Here is a 14,927-nt window from a genome sequence, read left to right as displayed (position 1 = left end):
TCCTAAAATGGAATACAGATGTTGATTCAACATTTAATCTGTTAAATAATTGGATAGATGAAGCTATGCACGTTTCCAAGAAAGAGGCATTGAAGGAAGGAAATAAAGAAAGGAAATAGCATGGAAAGAAGAACATCTCTAAGAATGAAGAATATGGGGAATTGGAAAATGATGAGTGTCTGCAGCTGAATCTGCGTTGACAAAAAGCTCGAGTGTTGAAGAGCCTATTCTTGGGGGCAAAATATAGCAGTCCATTGAAGGACCATTAGAAAGTGGATGAAATTGGAGATGACATCTTTATAGCTGCATGAGATATTTATATAATGAGTAGTTTTTATATTTGTTTATATCTGTGACACTACTGTCGAATAGCACCAAAATTAATAAAAACTAAATTTTGCAGTAAAGTGCAACCTAGGTCGTCTCCCTAAGAGTCAATAGAGTAACTATTTAAATTATGATTATGAAAAGGTAAATAATGGGGATTTTTTTTCTGATGAAATTAAAAACTAAATTATAAATAAATAAATAGAGGAAATTCAACTAAGAAAATTACCGAGAATAAGCAGCGCAATCAATCACAACCCAACCACCTAAATTTAACCTTCCTCGTCCACAAAATAAATTAATTTTATTCAACTTTATTATTCTGGTTTCATTATATATTTCTCAAATTATCATTCAAGAATTAAACAAGATGTTAAGTTATAGATTAATTGAAATCTCCCTTAACCCACAGCCTAACAATTGTTTTATAGTCACACCAAAAACAAAGCATGGATAATCACCCAAACCAAGCCAAATTACTCTTACAATGCTATATCAATCGATTATAGCAATTAAAACCTCAAATAAAATTTATAACTCAAAAATTATGCAATAAAGCTACTTTAATCAGTAATAGTAATTAAAGCATAAAATTTGGAGGTAGAGAGAAGAAGAGAAAATTGGAATAAAGCTAAAATAAAATCTTCCCTGAATATTAAAAACTCTGATTAAATTTTAGGATCATGGTTTGTGATTGATCACACCAAAAAAAATTAGCTCTCCATAGAATTAAAAATCAAACAACATGAAATGAAAAATTGAGAAGCCATCACCCAAGAAATTGGAGGAAGGAAAGACGAATGGCGATCGCTGCTCTGTTTCCCTTCTTTCGTTTTTTTTCCCAGATCGTCCTTCCTCTCTGTGTCCCCCATCTATTCATATATATATATATATATATATGAAAAGTGGACCCTCTCCCCTGCGTCTCTCTTTCTTTCTTTTATAATAAAAACTAATAGTTTATTAAAAGATAAAACTACCTTAAATAACCCTAATTAAAAATTACACTAAATAATCCAAAATAAATTCAAATAAAATTTTAAAGATTTGATTCTTGATTTGATCTCCAAGCATGCCCATATTCTTCTTATCCAAAATATTCTTCATCAATATCTTTCAAATTGAATCTAGAAAATCTGCACAAATAAAATAAAATTAAATAGCACCTGTGCAAAAATATTAAAGATATTATTTATATTTTAAAATCAAAGATTTAGTTAGTTAAAATTCCAAAACTGAATATTAGCTAATAAAATCAAATAATATCTAATTAAACTCAATTAGCCTTAAATAAATATTTAAAAGTCTAAATTAAAAGAATAAAAATATATAAAATTATCATTTATCAATTCCCCCACACTTAGACTTTTGCACTCCTGGGCAAAACTTAAATCTCAAAATTCAAGAAAAGAAATGTGGAAGCAACAAAGAATAAGAAATAATTATAGCTCTTTAACATTTTAACACTCTAATCAATGTCTCTTATATTGAGAATAACAAGTATCATGGCAATTTCATTTGGTAAGAATAAATTAAGCAATATCCCCTCACAAAAGTCAAGTGTTTAACTCTCAACTCTCAAATGTATATAGGTAAGTGTTTCACTCAAGTTTCCCTATTAAAACCTCACTACCATAGGCTTGTTTATCATCTAGGTCTCCACTATTTATGTCATATGCAATGTAAGAATTAATAGGACTTTAGTTTAGGTTGTAATGGGGCTTAGGTAAAGGTATAATATAGGAAAATGAAGGTTAATAAACTTTAGGATAATGAAAAGTATATTTGAAACGAAATATATAGAATGAAAAAAACAAAATAAATTGATTTGGGTTTATTTTTCTCTCTTTGTTTTGTTTTCCTTTCCTTTGCTTCATGCACCTTTTTATTTATTTATTTTTGTTGCGTTATGACTTTTATGCTCTTTCTTTTCTTTTCTTTTCTTTTATTCCTTTCTTTCTTTGCTTTTTTTTTTCTCTCGTTTTTTTTTTTCAAAATAACCCAAATCTCTCTTCAAGCATATTCTTTCATTCCAACAAATATTATAATACACTTTTCATCACCTAAAGTGGGGTGAGAAGAATGAAAGGAAAATATTTTTATAGGTTATGTTTTTAATTGGCTAAAATTTTAAAGAAAAGGTTTAGGCTCAAAGGGGCTAACAAGGGATAAATTGCATGGGATGGCTATTTGGCTAAGTAGGCTAAAAAAAGAATGCCTAAATCATCTTCATGCAAAGCCTATGCAATTATAGTCTCAACTAAGAATCAAGACGAGTTCTAAAGTGGGAGTAGTGATAGCAGAATACACACAAAAAGAGAATAATATTAGGCTCAAATCCTTACAAGCTAAAGACTATCACATTAATTCATTGAAACCAAACTCATTGCCACTTAACTTAAATTCTAAACATAAGATCAATTACTTATCATGCTCAAATGCATTCAAACTAAAATTGTCTTAAACCCACAACTTCACACAAAAAAAAAACTAAAAGTATTTAAAAAAAATGCAAGAAAACACCTAATAATTTTGTTAAAAAAAATTTCAAAATAAAGACAAATCCCTTTCCTCACACTTAAATCTTGCATTGTCCTCAATGCAATTCAATTTAGAATAATCCAGTTAATCTAAAAATAAAATATAAGATGCAAGGTAAAAGTGAAAGGAGAAGAGTTAACCAGATAATTTAAATCTCTGTAAGCTCTTAAAGTTAAAATTCTCATCTCTGATGGAGAATAAATGCTTGTTTAAAATATTTTTCTCTTCAAGTTTATCAAAAGCTCCTTTAGGCACTGGTTTTCCTTTATTTGGTTGAAGGTTGCATGACAATATCTCCATTGAAGATGGCCTCATTGTAGTAGAAATAATTTTCTTAATCACAGGTACCTGATCATGAAATTCAACAAAAACAACAAAATCCTCCACACAAGGACCATTAGAGTCAGAATGCATAACATAATTAATAATCCCATGACTCTTGATATTATCAATGCCATCACAAAAGCTCATAGGGATCACAAAATCAATGCTATTAAAACAACCAATCGACTGCATGGTCTCACAAATATCATTATAATCAGGAGACTTAACACAAATAGATGGGCTAATAGCCTCAGTAGAATCAATACAGTCAAGTAGATCATCACGCTCAATAGAGTTAATGTAAATAAGAGGATCCAAAGAATCATTAGAGTTTATGAATTTATCTATTCCAACACAGTTATGAAAGTAATCAGGTGTACAATGCATAATGTTTTCATAATTCATCACATTAGGCAACTCAGCAGTCAAATTATCCCAAGGCTCATCACATGTATTATCAACTAACATATTAAGCATGCTCACATTAATAACAGAATGATCCTCTATAGAATATTTCATATCCTCTAACAGATTGAATTGAACAGCACGTCCTGCAAATTCCATAGAAAGAGTACTATCTTTAACATTGATGATAGTATTAGCTGTTTTAAGAAATGGCCTACCTAAAATCAGTGGCGGCGGCCCATGACTATCATCTTTACCCATATCCAAAATATAAAAATCAGCAGGGAAGACTAAATCCTTTACCTTTACTAGAATGTCTTCAAGCATACCATTAGGATAGGCAAGTCTCCTGTCTGCTAGTTGCACAATAATCCTAGCTGGCTTCATCTCACAACCCTGTAAAGAAGAAAATAGAGACTTAGGCATAACATTTATTGCTGCACCAAGATCAATCAAAGCATTAGAAAATTCTAAATTTCCTGTAGTACAGGGTATAGTAAATGTAACATCCTAAAAATTTTAAGACTCAAATTTATTTAAAAAAATAAATAAAAATAAAATAAAATATCTATAATTAAATTAAAATTTAGAATAATTTAATAGAGGCCCAGAGTTTGAATTTTACTAAGCAAAAGTTTGGTTTTATTTATTTTTAACTATGGAAAAAATTACCAAAGTTGACCCGGGCTTTTGTGCAATAATAAAAAATGTTGGGCCCTTTCTTGTAATTTTCCCCAAACTTTTTGACCAGCAATTTAAAGACCCAAATTGATGCAGAAACGCAGAAATTGAGTTGGAAAGGAAAGGAAAGGAAACGTATGAGAGGGAGAGAGGAAGAAGAGAAGAGAAAGGGAGGGAGTTAGGCTTGGATCTAGGAGTCTTTGCGACCGTTGCGAGCTCGGCTACACGATAGGTAAACTCCCTACTTCAATCCTCTTCTCTTTCTCTTGATTTTCTTCAATTTTTGGAAGAGGAAATTTTTGGATTTTGATCCCAAAGGCTTTATTCTTGTAAGCTTTTATTTCTTTGGATCCTAGGGAGCATGTTTTGAGTTTCTAGATAGTGATCTAATATTTTGAGTGGATAATTGGATGAAAAGAGGTGTTTTGGGCACAAAATAAACCTTGAGAAATTGGGTTTTTGCTCTTCAATGGTTTAAGCTTATTGATTTAGTTATAATTTTGCTATTTGAGCCCAATAAGATTTAAATTAAGGTTTGGTTTTCATTATAAGGGCTAATGGTGAAAGTTGGTGACACTAAGTGAAGGTTTTTAATTGATGATAAAAATTATATAAATTGAAAATTAGCCTAGTGATGGCTAATAAATGGTTTTGGTGGTTAAGTGATACTATGTGAATGGTTGGTTTAATATATGGACCATTAGGTTGGATTATGACTCATAGAGCCAAGTTGTGTGGTATGAGTTATAGTCTTCATTAATGCTATTTTTCATAATAAGTGATGTGGATCACTTATATGTTGTAGAAAATTGTTGGTGGAACTTATTGAGAAGTAAGGAACAAGCCGAGCCCTATTTTGTACAAGGGGAACCCTTTTGGTACCTAAAGGGTTGAGGTAACAGGGGAATTTATATTTCTTATTACTTTGTTTTAGCTATTTTTGAATAAATATTACTAGTTATCATGCATTACATGTTTTAAAAGATTAAATGTGCTTTATAAGGGGTTATGGGGTACTACTTTGATTATAGTGCAAATATGTTTTCTAATTGTTTAATAACAATGTTTTTATGGAAATGAGATTTATAAATATTATACTACTTTAGAGTGTTGAATGGTCAATACTCAGGAAAGGTAGACAAGAGTAAAAGGCATGATCTCGGTGGGAGTTCACCAATGAGAAGGTGTGGATTTTTGATATTCTATGGCACACTGTCAGTACTCAGTGTTGTCTTACGTATTGTGGGCTCAGTGCACTAAAGTGGTTAGTGTATTGAGTGTTCGACACCTCTCAGTGGGGGAGGGAATCCGACATATGAAGTGTGAGGTTGAGTGCCTAGGCCAAGGTAGCCCTCACATGGAGAGTAAGTCGGGCTGGCTCTGGGAGGGAGTTAGCTTTGACTGCTCAGGATTCACGTCGAAGGGGCATAGGCGGTTCGGTGGATTAGATCATGCCTTAGATTATGTTTTGTGCCTGTGGAGGTACAAGTAGGTATAAGGTTTACCTGCGAGTTAAAGAGTGCCAGGGGCATTCTGTTGGTCATGAAAGGCCATACCGGCCTAGGTCATGCATTCATGCATTTTAAATGGCTAAATTATATACTATGTTGAATTTATTATTCATTTATTTAATTATGGCTTACTTTGTAATAATCAATATAGATTTCACTGTTACTGAGACTGTGGTTGTCTCACCCCTTTCTTTTCAATATTCTAGGTCCAGGCGAAGGATCCAGTGGTGGACGGGGAAAAGAGCAAAGCTAGGGGTTTGCTTGTGATTTGTAAAGAACTGCAACCCCTTTCTTTTGAGCAAATATATTGTAATGTATTTAAGATTAGGGTGCCAGTAGGATATGATTATGTGTGTGTGTGTGAATATGTGTGGATTGTGTGCTTGTGTATGAATTTTTGTCTGTTTGCAGACTTGTGGCTAGGAAACTTGGTTATGGTGTGTGGTTTTGATGGATTTACTTAGTAGACCAAGTTTCTATTACAAGCAGATCTTTATTTTGATATATATGTGATTTTATAAGCAAATGCAAAGTGGTTGCATTGCAAATGGTGTGCTATGGGAAAACATACAGCTTGGATAGAGAGAGTGGGTGCGTGGGCCCCACAAGGAGCTCTGAGCCAAGTGAAAATGTTTAGCATATGTATTTATATAAATACATGGTATTTGGATTGATTTGTGACCACTCTTGTATGATTTGTGCATTTTGGGGGTTTAGGGTCCATTTTGGGAAATGGCACCCGGGTGGTCAAATTTTGATGTATGGGGTTTTTCCATCATTTGAATGTTCTATCAGGTGTTTTTAATCTTATTTGACGTGTCCAAAGTGTTCCCACAGGTTTGTGACCATTAGGATGAGATTTGGACAATTTTGAAAATGGTTTTTACCAAAAAGCTGCACTTTTGCATCTGGGTGTCCAAATCTTAATCCGACCGTTGGATTTCTCTAAAATTTGGGTCACAAGTAAAACCTTTTATAAGCTTCGTGTGGGCTTTGGAATCACGTCGATCGGATATCGGACGGAGAAACGACGCACTCGGAATTTGGTCTGGAGGTGCTGTCATGACAGCATTAAATTGCTGTCATGACAGCTACAGTGTTGATTTTGTAACCTGCACAAAATTCAATCCGTCCGTTGGATCTTTTCAAAATTTAGTATGCTAATAGTATTCTTTAAAAGTGACATGTGGGCTTTGGAATCACTCCGATCGGAGGTCAGATGATGAAATGGTGCACTCCGGAAGTTGGTCCGGAAGTGCTGTCATGACAGCTTTTTAGCTGTCATGACAGCAAAAATAGTCAATCTTTTAACATGTCTAATTTTTAATCCGACCGTTGGATCTTTTTGAAATTTGGTACACTTATAGTACCCTTTGAATGTGACGTGTGAGCTTTAAAATCACTTCAATCGGAGGTCGAATGACGGAACACCGCCTCCTGGAAGTTGGCCCAGGAGGGCTGTCATGACAGCAATAAATTACTGTCATGACAGCATCTTTTTATTCCATTTTCGTCTAACTTGCTTCCGTGCGCTATAGGTAGAACCTATAATTATTTTTAAGGTTTTAAATGATTTATTTCTTAAGTTGGTTAGAGGATCAACTCCTTAACCACACTTAGTTTGTTTGAATTATGTGATTTTTGGATAACACTCAAGGCAAGTGTTACATTTGGTATCAGTTTTAGGTTTATGATTCCTTTTTCCTACTTGGCACCTTAAATACATTACTTTTATGCTCTTTCCCTTCTACCACTAACCTGGACTAATATGTTTTTCTTTCTCTGGCTTGTTCCTTTAGGAGGGGAGAAAGGTCCGTACGCTTGTAGCCGTACACCTTTCAGTTCTAATATGGCTCGAAGGGGAAGGGGTAGATCGAGGAATGAGGAACGACCACCACCTCTACCTCCTCCGCCTCCACCTCCGCCTCCACCTCCACCACCACCACAGGGGACAGATGCAGTCATGGCTAGGCTGCTTGAAGTTATGGTGGATATACAGCAAAATCTTAGAAGTCATACTGTTCCAGATCAGCATGTTGACCTAAGTGCTGGGCAGGGATCTTCTAGTACTATGGGAGCTCATGCACCAGTTGTTAATAATCGAGAGGATGACATATCTGAACCTTGGAAGGAATTCTCTCGCTCTAATCCGACTACATATGATGGTAGTATGCTTGATGGGAAAGCTGAGGAGTGGTTGGATCGGATGGAGCAGTTATTTACTGTTGTGAGGTGTACATCTGAGCAGAAGGTTATCTTGGCTACGATGCAGCTTGTTGGTGAAGCCAAGCATTGGTGGGATTCTGTTAAGCCCACAGATGGAAGATCTATGTCTTGGGATGAATTTAAAGAAAGATTTTATGATTTTCACTTTCCGCCAGCTTTCAGAGATGAGAAAGAGGCAGAGTTTCATGCATTTCAGCAGGGGGACTTAGACGAGGAGACTTTTATAAGAAAATTCAATCAGCTGTCTAAGTTCTCAACATATCTGAAGGCTTCTAATGATAGCAAGTGGAAAGCAAAGAGGTTATTAGAAAAGATGAGGCCAGAATACCGCCAGCAGCTATCTTTGTTAGGCGAGGCGACATATGATGAGATGTGCAATCGTCTGAGGATTGCCGCTCGTCGAGGCCGAGACACAGAGAGTAGCCGGAGTAGGGATACGAGGTCGAGTTAGCTCCTACTGGTGGTGTATCCAAGAGAATGGGTTTTAGCTCTGGTTCTTCTTCTAGTGGCTCCTTTAGAATCGGGTCTTCTTCTGCTTCTGGTAATCGAAATTTAAATAGGGGTTCAAGATTTCAAGGTAATCGGGGTGGTAATATGAGATCTGGGGGTTCTCGTTTCTCTGGGAATGCTCCAGCACGTTCTTCACAGACCAGTCAAGCCCCAATTCTAAGTACAGCGAGGTCACCTTGCAATAGATGTGGTAGGGTTCATTTTGGTCGCTGCTTTGCTTGTTACAAGTGTGGAAAGTTAGGCCATTTGATCCGTGACTGCCCTGATTTACATGAGAGCTCGGACCGGAGGAACGTGATTCCTGGTAGAGTGTATACAGTATCTCAGGAGGAGGCTAGGAAGTCATCGAATCTAATCACTGGTATGGTTTCTATCTGTGGCCTCGATTTAGAAGCTTTGTTTGATTGTGGTGCGACGCATTCTTTTATTTCTGCCGAGCGCTTAGATAGAATGGCTATGCCTGTTGACCAGTTGCCCCATGATATAGAAGTTTCCTCTACTTCTGGTTTGGTTGGTCGATCCAGTGTGGTGTGTAGGACTAAGATGACTTTTAATGGGCAATCGACTTGGGTAAATATGATCAAATTACCTATGCAAGGGATTGATTTAATTATTGGTATGGATTGGTTGACAGCTTATGGTGCTGTCTTAGATTGTGTGGCTAAGACAGTGACTTTGGTAGAAGTACCGGAGGTGATCAAAGAATACCCTGGTCATTCTTGTTTTCTTTCTTCTTTACAAGTTGAAAGGTTGATTGAGCAGGGATGTGAGGCTTACGTGGTAGTGCTCGCTACCCAAGGGTCTGAGACAGGTATAGTGGATGAAATTGAGGTTGTTAGGGAGTTCCCAGAGGTGTTTTCTGAGGATGTATCAGGATTACCTCCAGAACGTGAGGTTGAATTCTCAATTGACCTGGTACCGGGGACTCAGCCAATTTCAAAGGCTCCCTATAGAATGGCTCCTTCAGAGTTAGCTGAGTTGAAGAAGCAACTTGAGGAGCTGTTAGATAAGGGATTTATTAGACCTAGTGTTTCTCCTTGGGGATCTCCTGTCTTATTTGTGAAGAAGAAGGATGGTAGTTTAAGATTGTGTATCGATTACAGGCAGTTGAATAAGGTTACGGTGAAGAACAAGTACCCACTGCCTCGCATCGATGATCTCTTAGATCAGTTGGTTGGTGCCACGATTTTCTCTAAAATTGATTTACGTTCAGGGTACCATCAGCTAAGAGTTAGTGAGAAGGATGTGGCAAAGACTGCTTTCAGGACTCGATATGGTCATTATGAGTTTTTGGTTATGCCATTCGGGCTGACTAATGCGCCTGCGGTTTTCATGGACTATATGAACCGCATTTTTCGACCTTTCTTGGATCAGTTTGTGGTAGTTTTTATTGACGATATACTGATCTACTCTAAAGATGAGGAGCAGCATGCCAGACACTTGAGGACTGTCCTAAGGTTTCTGCGAGATCATAAGCTATATGCCAAGCTCAGTAAGTGCGAGTTTTGGATGAGAGAGGTTAGGTTCTTGGGACATATCGTGTCGGCAAATGGTATTGCAGTTGATCCATATAAAGTTGAAGCAGTCATGCAATGGGAGAGACCAAAATCGATAACTGAGATCCGTAGTTTTCTGGGATTAGCAGGTTACTACCGGCGTTTTATCAAAGGTTTCTCTCAGATTTCTATGCCTTTGACTAGACTCACAAGGAAGGATAGGCCATTTATCTGGGATGATAAGTGCGAGACAGCTTTTCTTGAGTTGAAAGAAAGGTTAACAACAGCTCCAGTATTGGTGATTTCGGATCCTCAAAAGCCCTATGATGTGTATACTGATGCCTCTCATAAGGGTCTTGGTTGTGTTCTAATGCAAGATGAGAGAGCAGTGGCATATGCATCTAGACAACTTAGACCGCATGAGGAGAATTATCCAACACATGATCTCGAGTTGGCTGCGGTGGTCTTTGCGTTAAAGATCTGGCGTCATTATCTTTATGGAACAGAGTTCAGGGTCATGAGCGACCATAAAAGTCTCAAGTATCTGGTGGATCAAAAAGAGCTGAATATGAGACAGAGACGTTGGATGGAGTTTCTTAAAGATTATAATTTTGAATTTAAGTATCATCCGGGGAAAGCAAATGTGGTAGCAGATGCTCTTAGTCGCAAGACCTTACATGTAGCCTATTTAATGGTTCGGGAGCATAGATTGATGGAATCTTTGGTTGAAATTTTTTTGGGTATGACTAAGTTCTCTTTGAATGGTCTTAATACTATGGTTATTTCTAATGAATTTTGGAAAGAGATACGAGATGCTCAGCTTCAAGATCCGATTTTGTTAAAAATAAGTCAAGACATCGAGAATGGTGAGATAATGGACTATTGGTTTAGTGATGATGGGTATGTGGTTTTCAAGGATAGGGTGTGTATTCCTAACAATGAGTCTATTCGAAAGAAATTGTTGGATGAGGCACATCGAAGTAGCTACACCCTTCATCCCGGTGCTACTAAGATGTATCATGACATGCAGCGTCATTGGTGGTGGCCAGGCATGAAAAAGGATGTCACAGAGTATGTTAGTAAGTGTTTGACCTGTCAGAAGGTCAAAATAGAGCACCAAAAGCCATCGGGGTTATTACAGCCTTTGGAGATTCCTAAATGGAAATGGGAGAGTATTTCAATGGATTTTGTATCTGGTTTGCCGAGGACCCAGGCTAGTTTTGACTCTATCTGGGTAATTGTAGATCGTTTGACTAAGTCAGCACATTTCTTACCGGTCAAGACCACCTATACGGTTGATAGGTATGCTGAGATCTACATTAAGGAGATTGTGCGACTACATGGGGTACCGAGGGATATTGTTTCAGACCGTGATCCTCGGTTTACATCGAATTTATGGCAAGCTATGCAAAGGGCTATGGGTACAGATCTGAAATTCAGTACGTCTTATCATCCACAAACGGATGGACAAACTGAGCGGACGATCCAGACATTAGAGGATATGTTGAGGTCATGTGCCCTAGAGCTTCAGGGAAGCTGGGATAAGCATTTACCTCTGGCAGAGTTTGCTTATAATAACAGTTATCATGCCAGTATTCAAATGGCTCCTTATGAAGCATTGTATGGAAGACGATGCAGATCGCCTCTTTGTTGGTATGAGTTGAGTGAGAGGACAATGATGGGACCGGATGTGGTAGATGAGACCACAGAGAAAATCAAATTGATCCAACAAAAGCTTCTTACAGCACAGAGTAGACAGAAAAGTTATGCAGATAATCGTCGTAAGGACTTGTCTTTTGAGGTTGGGGATCATGTCTTTCTCAAAGTTTCCCCATTGACGGGCGTTGGACGCTCAATTCGGGCTAAAAAGTTATCTCCTCGATATATGGGTCCTTTTGAGGTTTTGAAGAAAGTTGGGCCGGTGGCTTATCAGTTGGCATTACCGCCTCAGTTAGCGGGTCTACACAATGTGTTTCATGTGTCACAATTGAAGAAGTACCAGCCAGACCCGTCGCATGTGATAGAACCTGAGGAGGTTGAAATTCAAGAGAATTTAACCTACCGGACTGAACCAGATCGTATTGTGGATGCTAAGGATAAGCAACTCAGAAATAAACAATCCGGTTGGTAAAAGTGATTTGGAAAGGGACAGCTCCGGGAGATGCAACCTGGGAGACTGAGGATCAAATGAGGAAGGAATATCCACAGTTGTTTCCCTAGGTATGTTTATCTCTTTGGTTCATGTATTAGCTTGGATTTTGGGGACAAAATCCTTTTTAAAGGAGGGGAGAATGTAACATCCTAAAAATTTTAAGACTCAAATTTATTTAAAAAAATAAATAAAAATAAAATAAAATATCTATAATTAAATTAAAATTTAGAATAATTTAATAGAGGCCCAGAGTTTGAATTTTACTAAGCAAAAGTTTGGTTTTATTTATTTTTAACTATGGAAAAATTACCAAAGTTGACCCGGGCTTTTGTGCAATAATAAAAAATGTTGGGCCCTTTCTTGTAATTTTCCCCAAACTTTTTGACCAGCAATTTAAAGACCCAAATTGATGCAGAAACGCAGAAATTGAGTTGGAAAGGAAAGGAAAGGAAACGTATGAGAGGGAGAGAGGAAGAAGAGAAGAGAAAGGGAGGGAGTTAGGCTTGGATCTAGGAGTCTTTGCGACCGTTGCGAGCTCGGCTACACGATAGGTAAACTCCCTACTTCAATCCTCTTCTCTTTCTCTTGATTTTCTTCAATTTTTGGAAGAGGAAATTTTTGGATTTTGATCCCAAAGGCTTTATTCTTGTAAGCTTTTATTTCTTTGGATCCTAGGGAGCATGTTTTGAGTTTCTATATAGTGATCTAATATTTTGAGTGGATAATTGGATGAAAAGAGGTGTTTTGGGCACAAAATAAACCTTGAGAAATTGGGTTTTTGCTCTTCAATGGTTTAAGCTTATTGATTTAGTTATAATTTTGCTATTTGAGCCCAATAAGATTTAAATTAAGGTTTGGTTTTCATTATAAGGGCTAATGGTGAAAGTTGGTGACACTAAGTGAAGGTTTTTAATTGATAAAAAATTATATAAATTGAAAATTAGCCTAGTGATGGCTAATAAATGGTTTTGGTGGTTAAGTGATACTATGTGAATGGTTGGTTTAATATATGGACCATTAGGTGGGATTATGAGACCAAGTTGTGTGGTATGAGTTATAGTCTTCATTAATGCTATTTTTCATGATAAGTGATGTGGATCACTTATATGTTGTAGAAAATTGTTGGTGGAACTTATTGAGAAGTAAGGAACAAGCCGAGCCCTATTTTGTACAAGGGGAACCCTTTTGGTACTAAAGGGTTGAGGTAACAGGGGAATTTATATTTCTTATTACTTTGTTTTAGCTATTTTTGAATAAATATTACTAGTTATCATGCATTACATGTTTTAAAAGATTAAATGTGCTTTATAAGGGGTTATGGGGTACTACTTTGATTATAGTGCAAATATGTTTTCTAATTGTTTAATAACAATGTTTTTATGGAAATGAGATTTATAAATATTATACTACTTTAGAGTGTTGAATGGTCAATACTCAGGAAAGGTAGACAAGAGTAAAAGGCATGATCTCGGTGGGAGTTCACCAATGAGAAGGTGTGGATTTTTGATATTCTATGGCACACTGTCAGTACTCAGTGTTGTCTTACGTATTGTGGGCTCAGTGCACTAAAGTGGTTAGTGTATTGAGTGTTCGACACCTCTCAGTGGGGGAGGGAATCCGACATATGAAGTGTGAGGTTGAGTGCCTAGGCCAAGGTAGCCCTCACATGGAGAGTAAGTCGGGCTAGCTCTGGGAGGGAGTTAGCTTTGACTGCTCAGGATTCACGTCGAAGGGGCATAGGCGGTTCGGTGGATTAGATCATGCCTTAGATTATGTTTTGTGCCTGTGGAGGTACAAGTAGGTATAAGGTTTACCTGCGAGTTAAAGAGTGCCAAGGGGCATTCTGTTGGTCATGAAAGGCCATACCGGCCTAGGTCATGCATTCATGCATTTTAAATGGCTAAATTATATACTATATTGAATTTATTATTCATTTATTTAATTATGGCTTACTTTGTAATAATCAATATAGATTTCATTATTACTGAGACTGTGGTTGTCTCACCCCTTTCTTTTCAATATTCTAGGTCCAGGCGAAGGATCCAGTGGTGGACGGGGAAAAGAGCAAAGCTAGGGGTTTGCTTGTGATTTGTAAAGAACTGCAACCCCTTTCTTTTGAGCAAATATATTGTAATGTATTTAAGATTAGGGTGCCAGTAGGATATGATTATGTGTGTGTGTGTGAATATGTGTGGATTGTGTGCTTGTGTATGAATTTTTGTCTGTTTGCAGACTTGTGGCTAGGAAACTTAGTTATGGTGTGTGGTTTTGATGGATTTACTTAGTACACCAAGTTTCTATTACAAGCAGATCTTTATTTTGATATATATGTGATTTTATAAGCAAATGCAAAGTGGTTGCATTGCAAATGGTGTGCTATGGGAAAACATACAGCTTGGATAGAGAGAGTGGGTGCGTGGGCCCCACAAGGAGCTCTGAGCCAAGTGAAAATGTTTAGCATATATATTTATATAAATACATGATATTTGGATTGATTTGTGACCACTCTTGTATGATTTGTGCATTTTGGGGGTTTAGGGTCCATTTTGGGAAATGGCACCCGGGTGGTCAAATTTTAATGTATGGGGTTTTTCCATCATTTGAATGTTCTATCAGGTGTTTTTAATCATATTTGACGTGTCCAAAGTGTTCCCACAGGTTTGTGACCATTAGGATGAGATTTGGACAATTTTGAAAATGGTTTTTACCAAAAAGCTGTACTTTTGCATCTGGGTGTCCAAATCTTAATCCGAC

The 14,927-nt window shown here is 37.0% G+C and overlaps 1 protein-coding gene and 1 long non-coding RNA gene across 3 annotated transcripts; both read left to right on the top strand.

The window, feature by feature from the left end:
• Positions 1-4,280: 4,280 nt before the first annotated feature.
• Positions 4,281-8,466, top strand: LOC129289271 (uncharacterized). Its single transcript, XM_054926050.1, has 3 exons — positions 4,281-4,510; positions 5,996-6,059; positions 7,589-8,466. Exon 3 carries the CDS (start codon positions 7,639-7,641, stop codon positions 8,464-8,466), a length of 828 nt encoding a protein of 275 aa, XP_054782025.1. The 5' UTR covers positions 4,281-4,510; positions 5,996-6,059; positions 7,589-7,638.
• A 3,694-nt stretch (positions 8,467-12,160) lies between these two features.
• LOC129288119 (uncharacterized) lies at positions 12,161-14,668 on the top strand. Of its 2 annotated transcripts, XR_008587932.1 has the most exons (4): positions 12,161-12,241; positions 12,589-12,724; positions 13,289-13,377; positions 14,201-14,668. It is a non-coding gene; the product is annotated as an uncharacterized LOC129288119 (long non-coding RNA). The 2 variants fall into 2 exon arrangements; XR_008587931.1 differs by lacking the exon at positions 12,161-12,241 and having other exon boundaries at positions 12,494-12,724.
• The last annotated feature ends 259 nt before the right edge of the window (positions 14,669-14,927 follow it).

The sequence above is a fragment of the Prosopis cineraria genome, unplaced genomic scaffold, assembly GCF_029017545.1.
Source record: "Prosopis cineraria cultivar Desert tree isolate PC_DT_omini unplaced genomic scaffold, ASM2901754v1 PC12, whole genome shotgun sequence".
Lineage (NCBI taxonomy): Eukaryota > Viridiplantae > Streptophyta > Magnoliopsida > Fabales > Fabaceae > Prosopis > Prosopis cineraria.
Note: the sequence above shows the minus strand (reverse complement) of the source record. Positions and strands in the feature narration are given on the sequence as shown.